At 35.3% G+C, this 25,002-nt stretch overlaps 1 protein-coding gene across 1 annotated transcript in view; it reads right to left on the bottom strand.

Moving 5' to 3' along the window:
- Positions 1–19,045, bottom strand: part of LOC125252312 (lysophosphatidic acid receptor 5-like) — a 41,068-nt gene extending 22,023 nt beyond the window's left edge. The window contains exon 1 of the mRNA XM_048165496.1: positions 18,835–19,045. Coding sequence (XP_048021453.1) covers positions 18,835–19,045 — 211 coding nt within the window. The remainder of the gene's footprint in view (positions 1–18,834) is intronic.
- Positions 19,046–25,002: the final 5,957 nt, after the last annotated feature.

Raw genomic sequence — 25,002 nt, 5'->3', positions numbered from 1 at the left:
GTTCCTAATTTCACTAGTAACTATAGTAACTACTGTAATTTTAAGTTTTGTGATTGGTGGATGCTATTATATACAATTTTTTCATTGGTTCATTGTAAGTTTGAATTTTGTCTCTGTTTGTACTTAAAGGAACCTACACACACCTGTAACCTTTTAGCCCTGACGAAGGCCTGTGTGCCAAAATGCATTGGCCAGAGGTGGGAAGTCCAGGGGTCAGAGAGTAAAAGTCCTGCCATATTTTTATTCCACCCACTGAAGCATTAATGAGATAAATAAGTGTTTAATTGAGTGATGATTGACCATTATTGAAGACACCTGATGATAACAAGCAGAATCACCAAAGGAGAAAATCACAATTTTTAAGTTACCATCATCGAGATCAGGGTTTCTTTTAGCTGAGCTCTTGACCCTTGACTTTTTAATACTAGATTTTGTTTGGGCAGTTTTAACTGCCTTAAAACCAACCAGACAAGAAAAGTTAAAAGAGGATGAGGATGAGGATGAGGATGAGGATGAGGTGGTGTTGGTTATGTTTTCACGTAATCATTATTTGATATGAATCACTGAATTCATTTTGAGCCCAATCTTAGTTAGATTTACATTATTGATTGCAGCAGCACTGTGATTCTACAACAAAAAATCAACTTTTACAATACAAAAATATATATATTTTTTAAACTTCTGGGGCCGTGTTCACAAAACATCTCAAGGCTAAAAGTAGCTCCTAACTTGCCGATTTAGGAGAAACTCTTTAAAATAATGAGTGTGTCAGTCCTAATTTTAGGAGTCCTACATTTTTGCTCTAAGAGTATTTCACAAAGCATTTTATCAATAAAACTAATTCCTAAATCTGTGAAACGTTAGGAGTAGTCAAGAGGACTCCTAAGTCACTAAAACCAAATCACAAACAGTCCTAATCCACCCAAAGAAACTGTACACCATTGAGGCAATAGTGATAGAGCCTTAGGTGCTGAACCTTTTCTTCATAAATGCAATACATTTTGATTTATAGATTTGAATCTACGACGAGATGGCAAAAAAAAAAAAAAAATTAATTAATATTTTCTGATTACCTGTGGCAGTGATTTTCATGAGTTCACACTTACAAATGATTGAATAGAGTAAAAAAAAAAAAAAAAAAATATATATATATATATATATATATATATATATATATAAGTGTATTTGGTGTGCTGTCCAACGGGATCGAGGTCTCCGAGCTTGGAATTTAGCCCAAATTTCTCCCTGTATCCCCAGCCGAGAATGAGGAGTGGGTTGGCGGAGGGATATAAAAAATAATAAGAAAATAAGCTCTGTGTTTAACAAAGGGTTATGACACTTACACGTTTTGTCTATCAAGATAATCTTTACAAGTTAACACAACATTTATAGATTTTGAAGCGTAAATAAAGTCGTCAGATATAAAAGGCTAACAGTAGGCTATAAACGGACTACAGCACACCATGGTCGCGGATCAACGTCGTCACCACCAAGCTTCCTCAAACTGTATTTAAAAAACAACTTTATTTAAAAATATGCTCGCTGATTATGATTTGTGCTGTTATGAATACTTTTCCACTTTTTCATGAGAAATGCTGTCCAAATGTCACGTTTTTAGTGATGACGTCTAAAGTCCCCGCCAAAGGAAGTAGTCCCTTTTAGCAACTTGTTAGCAACCGCCGATTTTAAGACACAGTAAAAGTTTTAAAAAATCACAAGTGGGTAATAACTGGTGTGTTTTATGTCATAGATCAAAACGTGAAAGTATTTAGATGCTTTGTTAACCACAGACCTTATTTCAGGCAATTTAGCAAAAACCCATTCAAAAAACCTATAGACTTTACGGCGTTGGAACCGGAAGTCCTAAAAAGCTAACTCACTTCCGGGTTTTGCCTACAAAAATGCGTCATCCCTGGGGCACTCTATATATGCCTCCTCTACAATATTTCTATGATTAAATCACTGACTCCTCGCCCATCAGCCAATCACTGTGTGTTTACTCCATAGCAACGAGGTCAACCCCACCCTTACTCTTAGCTTAAGACTTCTCTCTATTCCTTAGTAAAAGTTTGTCTCAGCAGCTTTGTGAAAGGTTTTAAGAGAAAACTCTTAGCTAAGAACTTTTACTGCTATTTAGGAGAACTCTTAGTGGTAAGATAAAATGTTTTGTGAATACGGCCCCAGATTTAAAAAAAAAAAAAAAAACTTTATTTAAACACACAGACATCAAGAATCAGTCTGTGAATCTCAACAGTGGTGAGAACAATAAAGCATGTTGCAATGCATTCTGGGTGCCACCAATCAAAATTCATCCATGCCTCCCATCATGCATTGCTGCATGAATAAATTATGAGCTGAATTGTCTTAGTAATTTTCTTTATTCTCACTATTAAAATTTTGCTGTTTTTCTGTGACTTTTAGTAGCTTATTTTCTAATGTTCAGAGTTGATCTGTTTATCAGAAAATGTTGCTTGTCACCATTGTTGAGATTCATACGCTGATTCTTGAGGTCTGTGTGTGCATAGTTTTTTTTTTTTTTGTATTCTGTATTGTAAAAGCTGATCTTGTGCGGTAGAGTCACAGTGCTGCTGTCAATAATGTAAATCTAACTCAAGAGATTGGGCTCTAAATGAGTTCAGTGATTCAGATCAAATAATTATGTGAAAACATAACCAACACCTGATCATCTTTTAACTTTGCTTGTCTGGTTGGTTTTAATGCAGTTAAAATTGCCCAAACAAAATCTAATATTAAAAAGTTAAGGGTCAAGAGCTCAACTAAAGCAAACCCTGATCTCTGTGATGGTGGCTTAAAAATTGTGATTTTCTTCTTTGGTGATTCTGCTTGTTATCATCAGGTGTCTTCAATAATGGTCAATCATCACTCAATTAATCACTTATTTATCTCATTAATGCTTCAGTGGGTGGAATAAAAATATGGCAGGACTTTTACTCTTTGACCCCTGGATTACCCACCTCTGTCTGCAAGAATATGCCAAAAATTGTATTAGTTCACTGAAAAATAAAGTTGTTTTAGAAAGGTACCTGATTGATAGGATAAGTACTAGGGAAAAAGGTAGGCTAATCCCTGGATTTGAGATGTTGAATCTTACAAATATATTCAGATTTTTAAATATGGCGTTATTTTACTGTCAAATGTCGAGAGCATATTATTGTGACGCGAGAGTATATCAGTGTAATGCGCGAGCGCAAATCTGTCCGCTTGCGCGCGGATTTCCTCTGCTCTCGCGCAAACCTGGACGCGCGCTCTCAAATATACAGTGCTCTCTTATGAACTGCCTCTCCTCTCGCTCAGATATTGCGTGTGCACACTCAAACTGTTTCCTGCGTGCTCAAACTGCACCTGTGCGTTCACGAATCTCTCCATGCTCTTGCAGAAATCAATTTGCTTTTGGATTAAATGCTGTCAAAAGTTATCAACCAATCAGAAGAGATGACTGATCCATGAAAATGCTACGTGGAATCTTATTGGCTGAGAGTGAACTGCGCCTGGAATTCTTTCGACAAAGATGGATATTTAATTTCTTTACAATTTATCAAATGTAACCTAGTCTAACTGCATCAGAGTACAGGTCAAACCCCGATTTATCTAAAAACAACAAAAAACGTTTCTTAAAGTTATTGTGGTCATACGTTTTGTGTTGAAATTTATATAAAAAATAGGTAACATTTTACAATAAGGTTTTTATTTGTTAACAATAATTAATGTATTATCTAACATGAACTAACAATGTGCAATACATTACTACTAATCTTTGTTAACGTTAAAAATACAGCTGTTTGTTGGTTGTTTACTTCACAGTGCATTCACTAATGTTAACAAGTACAACTTTTGATTTTAATAATGTATTAGTGTAACCCGTGCGGCTCGCTTATGCCCATCGTGTATTAAAACTTGGTCTGCGTTGTGTTACGTTGTGTGGATGCAGAAACAGAAACGGGACAGCAGGCAGCAGATTCACTGGGTCGTTTTACTGTTTAACAGAGACAAATAAGCAGCCTCAGATCGAGTGGCCCTTTTAACACTCTATAAAACAAATATGGTGCACCTCCATTACCATGTGCTTGTTTCACATAAACGACAGAAATATACCTCAAAGAATGCAAAATAACGAAAATAACCCCAAGGATAGATAAAATAGTACTTTACACATAAGTTTGGGTAGAAATACAGATATAAAAGATATAATTAACATAAGGATTAAATAAAATTAACAGGACGACAAAAGAAACCTACCTCTTCCATCAAATCACATTTCAAAAGGGAAGAGGAGGAGACAGGACAGGAAATTAGGTCATACTGTGACCTCGCATCACTTAAAGGAGAAGCGCACCTTTAGATCAGGTATCATAAAACGTATAGGAACAATTTTGTGCGAATTATAACAATATTTACTATACTTTGTATACCTGTTACATTAGTAAATGTTGAAATTAACATTAACAGATATTAATAAATGCTGTAGAAGTGCAGTTCATTATTAGTTAATGTTAACTAAATGCAGTTAAATAATGTTAATGAAACCTTATTGTAAAGTAGGCTATTACCAACAAATATCTTCTGATTTAAGACCGAACAAGATCATGGTCAAATCATCATTCCCTAAATAGGCTACTTAAAATGTGGAGATCACATACCACCATAGTAAATTTTTTTTTGAGGTCTGGTATAAAACATGACATACAAAAATACTTAAGATCTTATGTATGCACGATTAATCAAAAGAACGCGATCTTATTCCTAAATGACAACGATTCAGTTATGTCTATTAAACCTTTGAAATTACGATCCGGAATATTTAAACCTGCTTTTGCATTTCTGCTGAAAGCAGTGGTCATGTAAGCTCTATGTTTTAAAACAGCTTCACAAAGTGTTTTCAACAACAGACTATTGTTACTTCTGTGTTGCAAACATTAAATAATAATGCAAGTATTGCAATAACAATTTATAGTCCGAATATACACTGATTTCAGAAATAAATGACCTTTGAAACTAATGTTATTGCACTGTTCTGCCAGTAGGTGGTAACCAGTGACTGTTAAAATGTATTTGATGTATCAGAATCATTAATTCAAGAAATTCGTTTAAAAACACTGGACGAAACATGTCTTCATTAATTTCAAACGATATTGTAATGAATTCATTTAAATTAATACATATTTTTTTAATAAGCTTTATAACATTTTACACATTTCTAAATAGACTGATTTATAACATTAATTTAGTTGTTTAATTTTTTTGTTTTTAATTAATGTTTAATTTAATGTTTTGGTCCATAATATTGGCTAATATGATGGTTTTGGATAAATCGTTCAGTGGGGTTTGACCTGTAATGTGATGGAGTTAGACAAACAATCTTATTAATATAGAAAACATCCAAGCGCCCCATTCCAAGCCATTTCTAAGATATGACCTGCATTTTGATTAATATTATTAAATATTATTAAAGTGTAAAGAAATTAAATATCTATTTTTGTCGAAAGAATTCCAGGCGCAGTTCACTCTCATCCAATAAGATTCCACGTAGCATTTTCATGGATCAGTCGTCTCTTCTGATTGGTAGATAACTTTTGACAGTGTTTAATCCAAAAGCAAATTGATTTCTGCAAGAGCATGGAGAGATTCGAGAGCGCACAGGTGCAGTTTGAGCATGCAGGAAACAGTTTGAGCGTGCACACGCAATATCTGAGCAAGAGGAGAGGCAGCTCATAAGAGAGCACTGTATATTTGAGAGCGCACGTCCAGTTTTGCGCGAGAGCAGAGGAAATCCGCGCGTGAGCAGATAGATTGATATTACATTGATATGCTCTCGCGTCACAATAATGTGCTCTCGACGTTTGACAGTAAAATAACGCCATATTTAAAGCGTCTATACATCACAAGCAAGGAAACTAGATCTTAGCATTACATGTAGGCTACACAGTAAATTTCCCAGTGTTAAATTAACACTGCTCAGGGTTTATATGAGTCCACACTCAGAGTGTTATAAGTAACACTGAAGCAGTGTTGAAGTTGATTAGATAATTAAGTGATTAATTAAGTGATGATTGAGCATTAGTGATGAACACCTGATGATAACAAGCATAATCTGAAGAAAAGAGAAACACAAGAACTAAAACTGACTTCAGCCACAGCATTAGACGAAATCAACAAGATAAAAGACATTAAATCTCTCAAGATCTGTTTAAACAACTCCACAAACAGCATTACCAGCTTCACATATTACTAACCAGTTTGACTTTATTTCTGTTACACATCTACAGAAGTTAGCGCACTGTTAGCAATGACGTTTATGCACAGTTTCGACTCATCCGTTTTCTGCTTATATTACTTATCATCATGCATACTGCAAAGGTAGCTGTGGAATATCCCTTACATATCCAGGTAAAGCGTTACAGCGTGTATATAGTAATTTGACCAAGCAGCACAGATGGGAATAAAAATGAAGACCCGTTCATTACACAAAGCCATTTTATTACGTCAAGAAGACTTTCAGTACAGACCATAAAGCATTTATGGTATGCTTTAAAATCTTTTTGAGGTTTGGTAGTAGAGTACCTACAGCAGCAGTCTGCTCAGTCATGCTCAGTCTGGTAGATGGCTCACATTTTTACATACTTAACCATGTTTCAAGACTGAGGTATATGATGAAAATTAATTTTGCTGCTTTAGAAGCTTATGTAAATATGTGGTGCAGAGAGAACACCAAAGGAAGATCTACACTATATAGGGAAGGGGTGGGGAACGTTGATCCTGGAGGGCCATTGTTCTGCAGAGTTTAGCTCCAACCCTGAAAAAAACACTTACCTGCCTGTAATTAGTAATCCTGAAGACCTTGATTAGCTTCAGGTGTGTTTAATTAAGGTTGGAGCTAAACTCTGCAGGACAATGGCCCTCCAGGATCAGCGTTCCCCATCTCTGATATAGGGGATAAGGAATGATTCAGACAGTGTAAAAAAGCTTTCCAATGGGGTGAACATAGCCTGCTCCGGTCCAGAGACATGACAGCACAGAGCAGATCTCATGCATGAGTCAGACCACAAAACGTATCGGACCCATTTGAATTCTGTACAGAATGCTGTATTTTAAAGCGACATGGAGGAGAAAGGGTTAGACAAACTCGGCATTAGAAACAGCACTGACGAGTAGAAGAGATAACAATGCAGTGCACCAACAGAAATTACAAACTTTTCAAACTACACATTCTCAGCATGATTATGTTCACTGTTTTGCTTTAGTAACATTTTCATGTTAAAACGAAAGGAGGAATCTATTAGATCGTGGCTGTCATAAGCTGTGAAAGGCAGCTTTGTCGAGCTCAACGGCTCTGGACAAGCTGTGATATAAACGAAATGCTATTGGCTATTTTAAAAAAGGGAGGGGCTGCTCGATATGTCACGCCCTGTCTTCCTGTTTCAGTGGAAATTAAGTCAACACATTGAAAGGTACTTCAGTGGGCAGTTAAAATGTAACAAAACAAAATGAAACACAGAAAGTAATTCAAAACTGTCCCATCAAGTATTAAAAGTTATCAAAAAGTAAAAGTTAGTAAAATATCACAAGGTTTTATGGAGAACAGAAGCAAAAGAGTTTTCTATTCCGATGCAGATAAAGAACAGGCTGTACAAAACCAGCCAGCACAAAACAAATCACTGAAGGAGACCAAACTTCCTGAGTACTGAGATTTGCCAGATTGCTAAATAATGCTGAAATAGTAATCGGCACATATATAATAACCATGTTGACTGTTGTTATTAAAATGAGATAAAACGCTCTTCTCTTCATGTGGTTTTCTTCCCCTCTCTCTCTCCCTCTCTCTCCTGGTCCTGACTGCTTCAGAGCTCTGAGAACAGCCACAAGACAAAACAACTGGATGGAGAGGAAGAGGAGGAACTGCATCGAGATGAACCATATATGTGCATTGATTGAAAAAGAAAATAACATGGACCACAAACAGGAACCAAAAGTGATTATCCAGACCACAGTGCAGCAGATCACTCTATATCTGAGAGGTTTGTACTTCAGAAAGGTTACAGGATGAACCACTGCCAGGTAACGCTCAACACACATCAGACACTGAAACAGAGGACGGCCAGTGACAGAGAGTCCTATTAAAAACTCTAACAGTGTAAAGACACTTGAAAACCAATTTGAAAGTACAAAGAGCAAACAGTTCAAAGAGTTTGCAATCTCACAAATGGAGAGATTAAGGATGAAGAACTCTGATGCAACTCCGCTTCCTGTTCCTGTGATGATGAGCCATATAACATAGGAGTGTGTAGGAACACCAACCAGGAAATTGATGATGTACGCAGAGATTTCCAGACTTTTCATTAGCCCAATGGATTGAGTTGTGGAGTTTATAGATGCTTCGGGTGCGGTGAAGTTCACTGAGTTATTCATCTCTGGGTTTCTCTTTTAAGTTTAGCGGCTCATAAAAAATAATTTTGTGATCTACACAAAAGAGAGCTATTAATATAATTGATCCAGATCTGTAAAAAAAAAAAAAAAAAAAAAAAAAAATCATTAAATTATGAAAAATAGATGGTTTAACAAAGTGATATTTGCAGGCTACATTCATCTGCAAAATCTCATTTTCTATAATATTTCTCTAGAATTAATTTAAACTGTTAGTTCTCTTCAATGAAACAAATATCAGTCCCATTTTACTCAGTAGCTAAAACGTTAACTCCTTCCCAAATCTTTGTACATTATCAGATAAACACAGTGACACTCTTGCTTATTAAGGGTATAAACAAAAAAGAATCAAAGAGAGGAGTTTATCACCTGAAGAGTGAGTGTCCAGTCTCTCTGGATGTGAATAAATCTCTGTGCTGTGTTTTACAGACTGACTTCACAGCTGTTACAAAATATATATGTGTATGACTTGACATCTGATACACGTCACATAAAATATCAGATATGCAAATATTTGAAGCTGAAAAAAGATAAACAAAATACAAAAATATATATATACATATAATTTTCATATAAAATACAATGGTGAGTGAGTGATCAGTTTTCCCAAACAACCTTTATACATCTGACCTGCACATGTGCACTCACTGTGCACCAAATATTTAAAAATAATGAGATGGAAAATTGAGGCATGGTAGTTGATTAAGTGATTTATTGGAAAAACAAACTAGCAAAATAGCAAAAACAAAATAGCAAATAATCATTATTCATAGGACAATGAAGGTTTTCATGCACTGTAACTGTCTAAACTACCTTTAGTTCAAATATCACAGATATTCTGCTAAGCATTTTTTAGAAGTCAGTCAAAGTGTACAGATTGTTGTGAAGTTGAGTTTGAAATGTATCAGGTTGATATACAGTAAGTACATTTGTGGACACCCTAATCCCTAGATTTGAAAAGTAAAATAATAGCATTAGCTGGTTTTAGATTTGGAGAAAAGAGGCAGGAGAGTTTTTCAGTCCGGCAGATGAAGAATAGGCTGAACAAAACCAGCCAACACATAACAAATCACAGAAGGAAAGCAAACTTCCTGAATAATCAGTTTTGTCAGAATGGTAAATAACGCTGTGAAAGTAAGTTGCACATATATGATAACCATGGTCACAGTAGTTATTAGAATGAGATAAAATGCTCTTCTCTTCATGTGGTTTTCCTCCCCTCTCTCTCTCCTGGTCCTGACTGCTTCAGAGCTCTGAGAACAGCTACAAGACAAAACAACTGGATGGAGAGAAAGAGTAAAAACTGCAGCGAAAGAAACCACAGATATAAAATGCAATGTGAAACTATAAATATGCAACCCAAGCAAGATCCAAGAATAATTATCCAGGCCACAGTGCAGCAGATCACTCTATATCTGAGAAGCAGAGGTGGGTAATCCAGGGGTCAGAGAGTAAAAGTCCTGCCATATTTTTATTCTGCCAACTGAAGCATTAATGAGATAAATAAGTGTTTAATTGAGTGATGATTGACCATTCAGCCTGTGAATCTCAACAACGGTGACAATCAACATATTCTGATCAACAGATCAACTCTGAACATTAAAAAACAAGCTACTAAAAAGTCGCATAAACATAACAAAATAAAATATGAGAATAAAGGAAATTACTAAGACAATTCAGCTCATAATTTATTCATGCAGCAATGCATGATGGGAGCCATGGATGAATTTTGATTGGTGGCTCCCAGAATGCACTGCAACATGCTTTATTGTTCTCACCACTGTTGAGATTCACAGGCTGATTCTTGATGTCTGTGTCTCTAAATGAAAGAGCTTTCTTTTTTTAAATCAGAACAACTTTTGAGAAATCCTTCAGATCATATTGATAAAGCTGATCTTCTGCTGTAGAATCACAGTGCTGCTGTAATCAGCAATGTAAGTCTAACTCAGATATTGGGCTCTAAATGTGTTCAGTGATTCAGGTCAAATAATGATTATGTGGAAACATAACCAAGACCACCTGATTATCTTTTACATTTGGTTGTCTGGCTGTTATACCTCAGTTAAAACAGCTCAAACAAAACTTTATTTTAAAAAGTCAAGGGTCAAGAGCTCCACTAAAGCAAACGGCGATCTCCATGATGGTAACTTAAAAATTGTGATTTTCTCCTTTGGTGATTCTGCTTGTTATCATCAGGTATCTTCAATAATGGTCAATCATCACTGTTAATCACTTAATTAACTCATTAACTTTAACACCGCTTCAGTGTTCATTTAACACTCTTATTTTAACACTTTAACACTGTTGAGTATGGTCTCATATGTACTCCCAGGAGAGTTAATTTAACACTGCAGTTTTTGCTGTGTGGGAGGAAATATGCAAAATGACTGGGTGACACACTGATATTAAACTTAACCATATTTAACTAACACACTCAGAAAGGTTAATTGTACAAGGCAATTAACGGTTTTTATACACATAAACTGGCAATCAAACTAAAAAATTAAATGAAATATAACAATGTAAAGACCAGAGCATACACCTAGGAAAGAGACACTTCAGCTGATAGTACAAAAAAATATTACTAAAAAACTAAAACAATGTGTAGTCATTTCTTGTCAGTTTATGAGGAAGAGAGGCAGGAGAGTTTTCCAGTGCGGTGCAGATAAAGAACAGGTTGAACAAAACTAGCTAGAGCAAAACAAACTAAACCAGGAGCCCAAGATGTCAATTCATAGTTGCTTTTCAGAATTATAAACACTCCTGAGATAATGATTGGCACATATGCGATAACCATGTTCACAGTAGTTATTAGAATGACATAAAACGCTCTTCTCTTCATGTGGTTTTCCTCCTCTCGCTCTCTCCTTCTCTCTCCTGGTCCTGACTGCTTCAGAGCTCTGAGAACAGCCACTAGACAAAACAACTGGATGGAGAGGAAGAGGAGGAACTGCAACAAGAAGAACCATGCATGTGCAATAATATTATATATCATTAATGTGATCACGCAGACCAAACAGGAGCCAAGAATAAATATCCAGGCCACGGTGCAGCAGATCACTCTATATCTGAGAGGTTTGTATTTCAGAAAGGTTACAGGATGAACCACTGCCAGATAACGCTCAACACACATCAGACACTGAAACAGAGGACGACCAGCGATGGAGAGTCCTTGCAAAAGCAGTGCTAATGGTGCAAAAACTGAAATCCTATTTAACAGTGTAAAAAACAAAGCATCCAGACAGACACCAATTTCGCAAACAGACAGATTGAGGATGAAGAACTCTGATGCAACTCCACTTCCTGTTCCTGTGATGATGAGCCATATAATATAGGAGTGTGTGGGAAGACCAAACAGCAAATTGATGCTGAACACACACATTTCCAGATTCCCCACTAGCAAAGGGGTTGTGGAGTTGGTGGAAGCTCCTGGTGTGGTGGAGTTCATTTCGTCCTCGTTTGTCTGAGCACAGCTCACAAAACATGAATAGTATTGCTATAGAATGAGAGAATGATAAATGTATGTGGTCACTCAGACTGCAGTTCAACATAAGCAAGAAAAAAAACAACAAAAAAAAACAGGCTGAAGGCACATTTTCAGTCCACCCCAGCAATTCAAAACAATTTACAGTTAAAAGAACCATTTTTTTCTTTGAAGAACATTTTAAACATCTAAAGAATACTTTTCCAATATTAAGAATCATTAAGGTTCCATGTTAAAGTTTCTTCATGAAACCACAGATGCCAATAAAGAACCTTTGTTTTTAAGTATACCCTAATGATGTCAAGTAAATTGCTAGTTCACTTTGATGAAACAAATAGAGATCAATTCTGATTTACTCAAGTTATGTATATAACATAACCCCTTTAATGTGGCTGATGACCACAGCAACATTGTCATATATCATTCAGCAGTAAAAAGAAAAATAATTACATTTAAAATAGGAGTTTATCACCTGAAGAGTGAGTGTCCAGTCTCTCTAGATGTGTATAAATCTCTGCTGTGTTTTACAGACTGACTTCACAGCTGTTACAAGAATATATGTGCATGACTACATCTGATACACGTCATATAAAACATCAGATATGCAAATATTAAAAGTAAAAAGAAGGTTTAAAGAAGATCAAAATGACATATATTCTTATTCTGATACTTCAATAACCCCCCCCCCCAAAATGTTAATTTGATAAATGTCTTCTTAATTTAACTGTTGTATTAAAGCAATATCGCAGTCACATTTGTGATGCTGTTCTGAATATCAGCACGCTGTCATTCATCATAGACATGGTGCCACGATACTCTTGCTCATGTGGTATGACTGTTTTTTATACAGCGAAAAAGAGAAATGGTTCATTAAATCAACAGAGGTGAAATAAGCAGGTGCACTGAACATCTGGTATGCAAACATTTTAGAAAGAATGGAAGAGAAAATTACAATGAATCATTTAGATTTATTGTTTTGTTTTTGTTTTATTGACTTTTCTGCATTACCGCAGGTTCACTAAAGAACAGTGAATTACAATGAAGATGTCCATACAAATATACAAACTAAAATGAAACGCATGCAATATCCAACCATCAAACCATCCCAGGAATAATTTCATAAAATCCACCATCATTAAAAATTCTAAACATAATACAAAAAATTTATTCTAAAATCCACAATCAATTAAAAGTCGGCACATATAAGGAATTTGTGATTTATTTGAAAAACTAGCAAATAGCTACTATTTATAATAAATATATCAGATATATCAGTGTGTGTGACATTTGCACATTTGACAGTGTGTGATTCAGCAGTGAAAAGACCAAAATAAACAGCCATTTAAGAGGACAGAGACAATTCAGTAGAAAGAAATTTTTTTTAAATAAATAAATAAATAAAAATCCCATTCATTACTAAAAGTTATCAAAAAATAAATAAATAAAAAATAAAACTAGGTGTAGTTACATTTTCTACAGGTTTTATGGAGAACAGAGGCAGGAGAGTTTTCCAGTCTGGTGCAGATAAAGAACAGGCTGAACAAAACTAGCTAGGATATAACAAATCAGAGCAGGATAGTAATGTGACACAATGTATTGCTGTCTCAGAATGGTAAAGAATGCAGAGATACTAAGTGGCACATATGAGATAACCATGGTCACAGTAGTTACTAGAATGAGATAAAACGCTCTTCTCTTCATGTGGTTTACCTCCTCTCTCTCTCTCCCTCTCTCCCCTGGTCCTGACTGCTTCAGAGCTCTGAGAACAGCCACAAGACAAAACAACTGGATGGAGAAGAAGAGGAGGAACTGCATGAAGAAGAACCATGTGTATACAGTTATGGTAGATAACAAAAATATGATCAGGCAGACCAAACAGGATCCAAGAGTGATTATCCAGGCCACAGTGCAGCAGATCACTCTATATCTGAGAGGTTTGAACTTCAGAAAGGTTACAGGATGAACCACTGCCAGGTAACGCTCAACACAGATCAGACACTGAAACAGAGGGCGACCAGTGACGGCTAGTCCTTGTAAAACAACTGCTAATGGGAGGAGACTTGATATAAAATTTGACAATATAAAGAAAAGAAAATCCACACTGACACAAATCTCACAACAAGAGAGATTGAGGTTCAAGAATCCTGAAGCAACTCCATGTCCAGTTCCTGTGATGATGAGCCATATAACATATGACTGTACAGGAAGACCAAACAAGACACTGATGCAGAATATATACATTTGGCCACTGTTCACTATCCAGATAGAAGGGGTTGTGGAGATGGTGGAAGCTCCTGTTGTGGTGGAGTTCATTTCCTTCTTGTCTGTCTGAGCCACACAGGAGCTTACAACTGATATTGCTAATAGAGGAGAGAATTACAAATGTACCGGGTTATTGAGGCTGCAGTTCAACATGAACAGGATAAGAAAGTAGACTGAATATGCAATATATGTAATTCTTGGTTCAGAAGTTTCACTCAAAAAGACTGAAACAAATCATAAATCATATTTGTGCTACAAATAATCTTTATCCTATAACTAATTAAAAATTCAATGTATGCGTGGAAATAAAAATACTGCTGCAAGTACAGTAATTTGGCCATTTTATCATCTTGTATTTGTCGTTTCCTTCTGATCTTTGATGGTCGTCGGGTAAGGAGAATTTCACATTTTATGTAGACCTTTATTATATATAGAAGCATTTTCAAGTGCATATTGGCAATGCATAAGCCAGCTCATTCGAAATCGATTGTTTACAATTTGAGAGAAGTTACTCCCAGTTCATTGGGAAAAAAGTAAAATGCGGATATTAGCAGCAGAATATGCAGAACAATGAACAATGCTGAACAGAATATGCAGAATTAGGCTATATATATAGCCTAATGGGCTTGTAATTATTAAAACGAAAACATAAGCAAGTTTTATAATTATTAATAATATTCATAATTTTATGTTGAGTTGACAACTAATCCATCTAACATGATCATAAACCCTATAATACAACCATAACCACAGTGACATATGGTTCAGAATATAAAGAAAGTGAATCCAATTTAAAGGACGCGTTTATCACCTGAAGAGTGAATGTCCAGTCTCTCTGGATGTAGGCTGTATAAATCTCTGTGCTGTGTTTTGTAGACTGACTTCACAGCTGTCAAAAGAATAGCTTATATTATGTCTATGACGTCACATACAACATATGCAAATGTTTATTATTAAATTAATGAGGTCCATTCAAAGGACGGATGGAATAGGCCTTTATGGAACATGTTTGTTTAAATGGTTTGGATTTTTATATGTATATAAATTCATATAAATAAAAAGTTAATCTATGTGGTATGATGCACACAAATAAAAGAGTTAAATAAGCTTTTTAGGAAGAAGAACACTATATTTAGAGCTACTAGCATTTAGTGATATTGGCACTGATTTTCATTTGTAGTCTTACTATGTTTTAATTTCACAAAACTTCAGTGATTTAAAAGAAACTGTGCACCAAGAAGCCATATTTTATTCAACAATTATGAGCTTACTGTAAATTTTAATATGATTCACCAGATAGGATGCCAGTCTGTGTATTATTAGTGGGCATTTTCATTCTTTCCGTGCCAGTAGGTGGCGACTAGCCTGACTACGTCAGACTTCCTACTTCCGCTCAATTTCATTTCGCTTCTGTACTCAGTCTGATACAGCGTCATAGCTTTGTGTTTGCCACCGGTCTGGAAACAGCCGGGCCAATCAACGAACAGAGGGCGGGCTGAGAGCCGTGACGTAGATGCTAAGCGCCGAGTTTTACATTGTAGGTTAGAGAAATCGAAAACCGAAACGACCGCGGAAATGGGAAACGAGACACGGGATGCAAACTTCGGGATGCATTAACTTCGCATAATCTGCAAAAGTCGTTTACAGCCATGTTCACTCCGGTATTTCGCTCACATCATCATGTGTTTACAACAGGTTTACAGTGGAAGTTCAATCATAGATTTGAGTTAGATGCATGATGTCTGTGCTTCGATGCGGCTGTACAGGCCCATAACATACGTCATAACTAAACGTATCTGATTGGCTTACGGGTAACCAATGATTTTAAACTTCAGACAAGCGTCCCCTAGCGAGAAAGAAAACACTTCTCTATTATGCCATTCCAGACTCTGTCTACGAAGCAAAGTGAAGTAGCAGAGTCTGGTATTACCAGGCTAGGTGGCGACAAGTGACTGTCCTGATGAGTGAATCATTCATTCAACCGATTTGTTCAAAACACTGATTAATTTTGGATCAAAACATGTCTACTATGTGTTACCTGGAAATAAAGTGGATGTTTTGAGTTTGGATCTATTTTCGATGGTGGAGAACAAAAGAGAAAAATAACTGGAACATTGTGTTTAAAGTGTAAGTGTTACAGTCACAAGCTGGTGTGTCCTGGATGTCCACCAGAGGGCACTCCCCTCTTGTTCATTATCATTCTACATGGACTACATTTCCCAGAACTCACTGCCCGGACTCATCATCCCTGATTGTCTTCAGCTATGTCTCATTTACCTTGTTAACTCTCCCTATATAAGCCTGGTTTATTCAGTCATTCGATGCAAAGTCTTGTATGTGTGTGTACTGCATTTCTGAGCCCTTGTATCCTGGTTTCCTGTGGCTTGGTTTTGATCTTCTGCCTGTTGTCCTGGATTTCTCTGTTTGCCTGTACCTTGGACTCTGTCATTGTTTGGCCTGTTTATCCTGTGCTTTTGACCTTTTGCCTGTTTGGATTATGTCTTTGGTTTACCTTTGGATAACTTCTGTGTTTGGATCCTCAACCTTGTGTCTCGGAGCAGTTCATGACCGTATTAGTACTGACCGGTGATGCATAGTCCTTGTAGGAACTCTGATAATAATATGAGATATGAAAACCAATTTGACATTACAAAGACTAAACTATCCAGACAGATACCAATCTCACAAAGAGAGAGATTGAGGTTGAAGAATCCTGATGTAATTCCACTTCCTGTTCCTGTGATGATGAGCCATATAACATAGATGTGTATAGGAAGACCAAACAGAAAATTTATGCAGAGCATGGAAATTTCTAGATCTCCTAATATCCATATGGAAGGGGTTGTGGAGTTGGTGGGAGCTCCTGGCATGGTGGAGTTCATTTCCTTCTAATTTGTCTGAGCACAAAAGCTCACAAAGCATAAATAATATTGCTATAGGAAGAGAACATTTTAAATGCATCAGGACATTTAGACAATAGTTTAACATAAGCAAGATATGAAGGAAGATTGAATAAGTTTTCACTCTATTTCAATCTACTAATCATAACACTCCATATTACAGTGAACAACAGACTAATACAAGTCATTTCAATACTGATCATTTTAATACACTGCGGTTTGTAAGTCTACACAATACCCAAAATGGTTTCAAGTAACTGTTGACTGTCTGAAGACACAGATAAAACTGTATTTTACTAATAACTACAGTAATTTGCTTAAATCTAAAATGCCCTTAACCACTTTAATATGACTGATAACCATAGTGTCCAGTTTAAAAGAGTTTATTACCTGAAGAGTGAATGTCCAGTCTCTCTAGATGTGTATAAATATCTGTGCTGTGTTTGTAGACTGACTTCACAGTTTTCAAAAGAATATATGCATGTTCTGCACGTCACATAAAACATTAAATATGCAAATATTTAAAGTAAAATATGAGGGCCAAAAAGAGTCTGATCAGAGTAAACATTTTTAAAAAAATGTCTATATAGAAATGTTACTTTGATTTTTTTTTAATGCCAATTAAAATGTGTCCTGACCTTTTAAACTGAAAGTTTGGAAAAGCAAATATAGACAGTGAAATATATGTTTCTCTATACTACCTTCTTTTTATTGAACTTTTGTAAAATATCACACTTGCAGTTGTTCAATGCTGTGATTCACCATAGACCACACTGTTGCTTGGCTGATATTGCTTTTTTTTTTTCTCTCTCTGTAAGAAAAATAAAACCTGACTCTTGAAATGAAAATTTTAAGACAGAGCATTTACACAGTAAAAATGTTGGGTTATTTTATTAACCCAACCGTTGGGTTACACATATTGGGTCACTAGGTTGGGTTATTTTTAACCCAACATTTTTTAGTATGAGAAAGATGACAAATACAAATGACCGGTTCCCTGATGATATTATTTATTGGAAATCACATTAATAGCAACCACTTATATCACCACCATATCTGAAAATCACACTCAGAAAGAACTAAATCTGTACATCTAAATCTGTAATTAAATGAAAGTGATGTAATTCAGAAGACAGGGTAGTTTTCCAGCCCGGTACAGATAAAGAACAGGTTGAACAAAACCAGGCAACACATAACAAATCAAAGGAACAAACCAGTCTTCACGAATGTATTGCTGTATCAGAATGGTGTTGAGTGCAATGAAAGCATATAGGACGTGTATGATAGCCACATTCACAGTAGTTATTAAAATGAGATTAAATGCTCTTCTTTTCATGTGGTTTTCACCCTCTTTCTCGCTCCCTCTCTCTCCTGGTCCTGACTGCTTCAGAGCTCTGAGAACAGCCACAAGACAAAACAACTGGATGAAGAGGAAGAGGAGGAAAAGTACTGTCAAGAATAATATATATTCAAAGTTTTCCAAAGCGAAAGTAAACATGCTTACAAAACAAGAGCCAAGATTCATTATCCAGGCCACAGTACAGCAGATCACTCTATATCTGAGAGGTTTGAACTTCAGAAAGGTTACAGGATGAACCACTGCCAGGTAACGCTCAACACAGATCAGACACTGAAACAGAGGATGGGCAGTGAATGTAAGGCCTAGTAAAAATGCTTTTAACATTGAGAGACTAAAAAAATAATTTGACAGTGCAAAGACCAAACCATTCAGAGAGATACCAATCTCACAAACAGAGAGACTGAGGTTGAAGAACTCTGATGCAACTCCACTTCCTTTTCCTGTGATGATGAGCCATATGACATAGGAGTTTGTAGGAAGACCAAACAGAAAAGTGATGCTGTACCCACATATATCCAGATTGTCCAGTAGCCCAATGGACTGATTTGTGGAATTTGTAGATGCTTCAGGTGTGGTGAAGTTCACTGTAGAGTTATTCATGTCTTGTGTGTTTGTCTTTTTAAATTAACAGCTCACAAAACATATATAATGTAGCTGTGATTTATGGGATGAGACAAGAGTAAATTAAGTTTGAATCCAGTCTGAAAGTCTACAAAATTAACAATTTAATCCCAAACAACCAATGCACATTATTATTATTAAATCTATAAAATATTGTTCTACAAATGCATTATTTAATTGCATATATTCATATGAAAACAACTATTTTTCTTGAATGGATTTTGCATTATTTTTAATGAAATATAATACTAAGTTTCTATTTAGTCAAAAAACTTGCCCCAGGTGGGAAAAAACAGCACAGTGGCAATGCTGCTTCTTATTAAAACAAGAAATTGAATAATATTGAATAATATCAAATAATAGAATAAAAATGTAGTTTATCACCTGAAGAGTGAATGTCCAGTCTCTCTGGTTGTGTATAAATCTCTGTGCTGTATTTTGTAGACTGACTTCACAGCTGTTACAAAAATAGTTCCTGAATAAAAGCATGACTTCATCTGCTACACTCACATAAAACATCTGATATGCAAAAGGTAACATTATAATAAAAAGACAGATAGTCTCAGTAAATATTTCAACAGCAAATGCAGTTTACTTCTATGCAGAAAACATATCACTCTTGTTACTCTATTTAAATTCATCTGAATAACATGAAATGTGAATTGATTCATATTTTTGGAATGATGTGCTTAGGTAAAATCAGTTAATATTAAATAACATTTAAATCACTAATTATAAAACAATAAAACACAGCTATGACCGCTTCACCCAACCATTCTGTGTATCACTACACAACACCTTTAGCAACCACTCTTAGCAATGTAAATATGTTCTCTATTGATATTGTTCATTGATGCTTACTGTATGTAGAAGAGTATTGTGAGAAAGAGATCAAGTGAGCAAGTATATTACCTGCATTCAGATTTAGCATTTTCCTTCAGGTCAGTCCTATACGTTCAAAATAAATTTAAATGTCCGATGTATTATCTTGTCCTTTTAACAGTTAAGGGGTTTTCCCGTGACTGACAGCGCTAGTCAAAGCATTTGTCAGTTGCGTCTTTTCAATGTAAAAGTCTTCGCTACTGACTGACACACTCATAAAGACAGTCTTTGCTGCTATCTAATAGCATAATAATGTAACTTCTGTTGCTGTTCACGGTCAGGGACTATTTTTTCGGGCGGAAGGAAGGCTTTTGGTGAAAGTTTAATTCATGAAAGTTGCATTGATACATATTTTTGGCTTTAATATTTGTATTGTGTGGTAACCATTTTATAAAAGCAATAAGGTACTCAAGGCTAGTGCTGTATCATGAATAAGTTATGGCTGAATGGCGTTGTTAGGCATGACGCAAAGCGGAGTGACTTATTCACGATACAGCACAGCCTCTCTTACCTTATTGCTTACTTCAAGGTATGCATTTTGCTATTATAAATAATGACTCCAATTTGTAAAAAGAAAAAGAAAAAAAAAAGAGCACAGGTGTTTTTTTGTTTTTTTTAGACTGGGCATTTAAAACTCAGAGATGGAATAAATAATTTAGAGATTTGTGTTGACAAGAAGCCAAGTTTATTCATCTCTGTGGTAACCATCAATCAGTAAATCAATTTGTGTTTAAACAGTGAACACTAACATGTTCTGAAGCACTTTACACTGCAAAGACTCAGATGCTGCATTGATGTAGCATATATACTACAAAAAGGTACATTTACACAGACTCTACAATGTGAAACTCAGTGCATTTTGGGAGGGATCACAATGCAATGTGTGTGTTACTCTTATGACACAATGTTGCTATATTAAATCTAGTAAAGGGTGATGCAGCAATTGGCATGGCATCAGAAGCTTTAAGGTGACTCTTATGATGGATCACAACCAGAATTTGGAAGCAGCATTGATCTGCTTTAATTTGGCAGAGTAATGATGATTGAGGTGTCAAAGACCCTAATTCAGAGAAAATACTCAAAAACTGTTAGTTGGAGTTTTCACAGAGCAATAAACATTATCGATAAGTTCACTATCTTAATCTACTAAAATATTGCAGTTGCAAATAGGCCACAGTGCAGCAGATCACTCTATATCTGAGAGGTTTGAACTTCAGAAAGGTTACAGGATGAACCACTGCCAGGTAACGCTCAACAGAGATCAGACATTGAAACAGAGGATGACCAGAGGTGGTAAGTCCTACCAAAAAAACTTTTAATGTTGAGAGACTGAAAATCCAATATGATAGTACATATACAAAACAATTCAGACAGATACCAATCTCACAAACAGACAGATTGAGGTTGAAGAAGGCTGATACGACTCCATTTCCTGTTCCTGTTATGATGAGCCATATAACAGTGTGTAGGAAGACCAAACAGAAAACTGATGCTGTACACACAGATTTCCAGACTGTCCAGAAGTCCAATGGATTGAGTTGTGGAGTTTGTAGATGCTTCAGGTGTGGTGAAGTTCACTGTAGAGTTATTCATCCTCTCTGAGCTTGTCCTTTTAGTTCAGCAGCTCACAAATTTACCTGTATGAAAGTTAAGCAAAGTTTTATTATAGTAAAAGTGTAGTAACCATGGCAAATTCATTACCACTTGTATAACCACAGTTTTACTACAAATATCATGGTTAAACATGGTTAGTGTAGCAAAACCCTGGCTAATTTGTGGTTACCATAGTTTAACTATAATAACCATGTTTGTTTTTTTGTTGTTGTTTTTTTTTTAAGGAATACTCTCTTAAAGCTTCTGCTGTGGGGAAAAATATTCTATTACAATGTACAAAATTACAGTTTTTTTTTTTTTTTTTTTTTTTTTTGGATAATGTTTTCAAAACACTTCATGTACAATAGCCAGTGAGCATGATACTGTTTCTAATGCAATGACATTAGCCAATCATAATAGTGACCATTTACTGACAACCCTTAAATAGCACACCTTTAAAAATGCATCATTTCAGACAGAGGGTCAGAATAATCAGAATAAAATGATCTTTTTTTTTTTTTTTTTTTTTTTTTTTTTGTATAAAAATAAAATCAAACATTATAAGTGAACCTCAAGAAAGATATGAAATAATAATAATAATATTTAAAAAAAAAAAAAAAAAAAAAAAATCAATGTCTTGACCCCTTTAACATTAAACAAATATCTGACCGGAGATGGCATGATTGACAAATCAGGATCTTGTAGTCCAGAGATAAATACATAGTCAGCACATCTAAATGTCTAATATTTTACAAAATTTCTGGTTTAAAACTGAGCACAACATTATTAAATGACATTAAAATACTATCAATTTAGTAGTATTTACTTTCATAGACTTGCATGCAAAATATTTTTTTTCTTCCTTTTGTGTTTGCCTTGTATTATTATCAGTTAAATTAATTGCTACTTCTGTTAAACTTGCCTTCAAAACTTTTGGACATTATAGAATAGACACATTACTGCTCGTAATAAAGAACATCAGCCACGCAGTTATAAAAATAGCACCTTGTTGCTTACTGAGAGTAAAAACAAAAAAATGAATTGAATTAAAAAGAGGAATTATATCACCTGAAGAGTGAACATCCAGTCTCTCTGGATGTGTGTAAATCACTGTGCTGTGTTTGTAGACTGACTTCACAGCTGTTACAAGAATATATGTGCATGATTTCATCTGTTACACATCACATAAAACACCAGATATGCAAATATTTGAAGCTGAAAAAAGGTAAACAAAATATATATTTATATATAATTTTCATATAAAACACAATGGTGAGTCAGTTTTCCCAAACAATCTTTATATATCTGCATGTACTCACTGGGCACCAAATATTTAAAAATAATGAGATGGAAAATTGAGGCTTGGTAATTGATTAAGTGATTTATTGGAAAAAAAACTAATAGCAACCACTCACATTATAAGGACAATGAAGGTTTTCATGCACTGTAACTGTCTAAACTGCCTTAAGTTCAAATATCACAGATATTCTGCTAAGCATTTTTTAGAAGTCAGTCAAAGTGTACAGGATGTTGTGAAGTTGAGTTTGAAAGGTATCAGGTTGATATACAGTAAGTACATTTGTGGACACCCTAATCCCTAGATTTGAAAAGTAAAATAATAGCATTAGCTGGTTTTAGATTTGGAGAAAAGAGGCAGGAGAGCTTTTCAGTCCGGTGCAGATAAAGAATAGGCTGAACAAAACCAGCCAACACATAACAAATCACAGAAGGAAACCAAACTTCCTGAATAATCAGATTTGTAGAATGGTAAACAGCACTGTGAGAGTAAGTGGCACATATATGATAACCATGGTCACAGTAGTTATTAGAATTAGATAAAATGCTCTTCTCTTCATGTTGTTTTCATGTTGCAGCACAAACAGGATCCAAGAATAATTATCCAGGCCACAGTGCAGCAGATCACTCTATATCTGAGAGGTTTGAACTTCAGAAAGGTTACAGGATGAACCAATGCCAGGTAAAGCTCAACATAGATCAGACACTGAAACAGAGGACGGCCAGTGATAGTTAGTCCTGTTAAACAATTTTTTTTAATGTTGAGAGGCCTGAATACCAAAATAACTGTAGATTGATCAAACTATTCAGACAGTTACCAATCTCAGAAACAGAGAGATTGAGGAAGAAGAACTCTAATGCAAATCCACTTGCTGTTCTTGTCATGATGAACCATGTAACAAACGTGTGTGTAGAAAGACCAAACACAAAACTGATGCTGTGCAGACACATTTCCAAAATCTGCAGTGGCCCAAAGGACTGAGTTGTGGAGTTTGTAGATGTTTCAGGTGTGGTGAAGTTCACTGTAGAGTTATTCATCTCATCTCTGTTTTTCTTCTCCACAGCACACAAAATATAGTCATTTAACACATATCTATAGAAAGAGAGAAATATATATACATTTACATTGCATTCAGTATAACTGATTTCAGCAAGCGAATCTTCCTTAGGTAATTCCATTTCAAAATGGCAGTGGTTCACCACTGATAAAGTGGGCCCATAAACCAGTGTCAATGACAAATGTGTGTATAATGAAGATGGAGATTAATCGTCTCCAATTAGCAAACACAAAACAAGCACTACAAAGTAATAAATGAATGCTGGCTTTAAAATCCATACGCTTTATATTTAGTGGCATTTTACTAATGCATTACACTTTTATGAAAACATTTGCAATCGGTTGTAATGTTTGGGTTGTGTTCAATGTCTTTTATCATTTTATATGTGTTTGTGCTACACATAAAAATTGCACTTTGGAATTATTATGTTGGCTTTTTCACAACAATATCTCATCAACAATCTGAATTACTTCTGTTCAGTTAAACAAAAAGAGCTCAGTCTCATTTTACTCAAGCATTAAACTTTCGTCAGATCTCTCTGTTGATGTTTTCAGATAAACATTGTTACATTTTGCTTATTATTAAGGATAAAAACAAGAAAATTTTCTTAGTCACCTGTAGATTGAATGTCCCCTCTCGGATGTATATAAATATCTGTGCTGTGTTTGTAGACTGACTTCACAGCTGTTACAAGGATATCAATGCATGACTGTTACATGCATTATAAAATAAATATTTAAAGTAAAAAAAAAAAAAAAAAACTGATAGTCTGAGTAAACTTATTAACAGAAATTCACTTTTATGTTGAAAATGTTAATCTGAAAGCTTGTGATTGAGCAGTCAGAATGAAGTATTCCAGTGTGCCGCATAATAATGTTATATGTTGCTTCTATACAAGAAAGGAGCAAATTCAATTTGATCACCCAAATATTATTTTAGCAGACTGAATATCCAATCTTTGTATGTCTAAACTGAACAGCACAGGTGCAACTCATTAATCTCTTGATGTGCAATTTTTTAGACTGAGTATTTCAGAGAGCAATAAATAATGGGGGGTATGCAAAAGCTGACCCTGGGTGACAGATTAAATGTTTTATTGGATAAACA

The sequence above is a fragment of the Megalobrama amblycephala genome, linkage group LG18 (assembly GCF_018812025.1).
Source record: "Megalobrama amblycephala isolate DHTTF-2021 linkage group LG18, ASM1881202v1, whole genome shotgun sequence".
In the NCBI taxonomy this organism is placed as follows: Eukaryota; Metazoa; Chordata; class Actinopteri; order Cypriniformes; family Xenocyprididae; genus Megalobrama; species Megalobrama amblycephala.
This window is presented reverse-complemented; position numbering and strand designations above follow the sequence as displayed.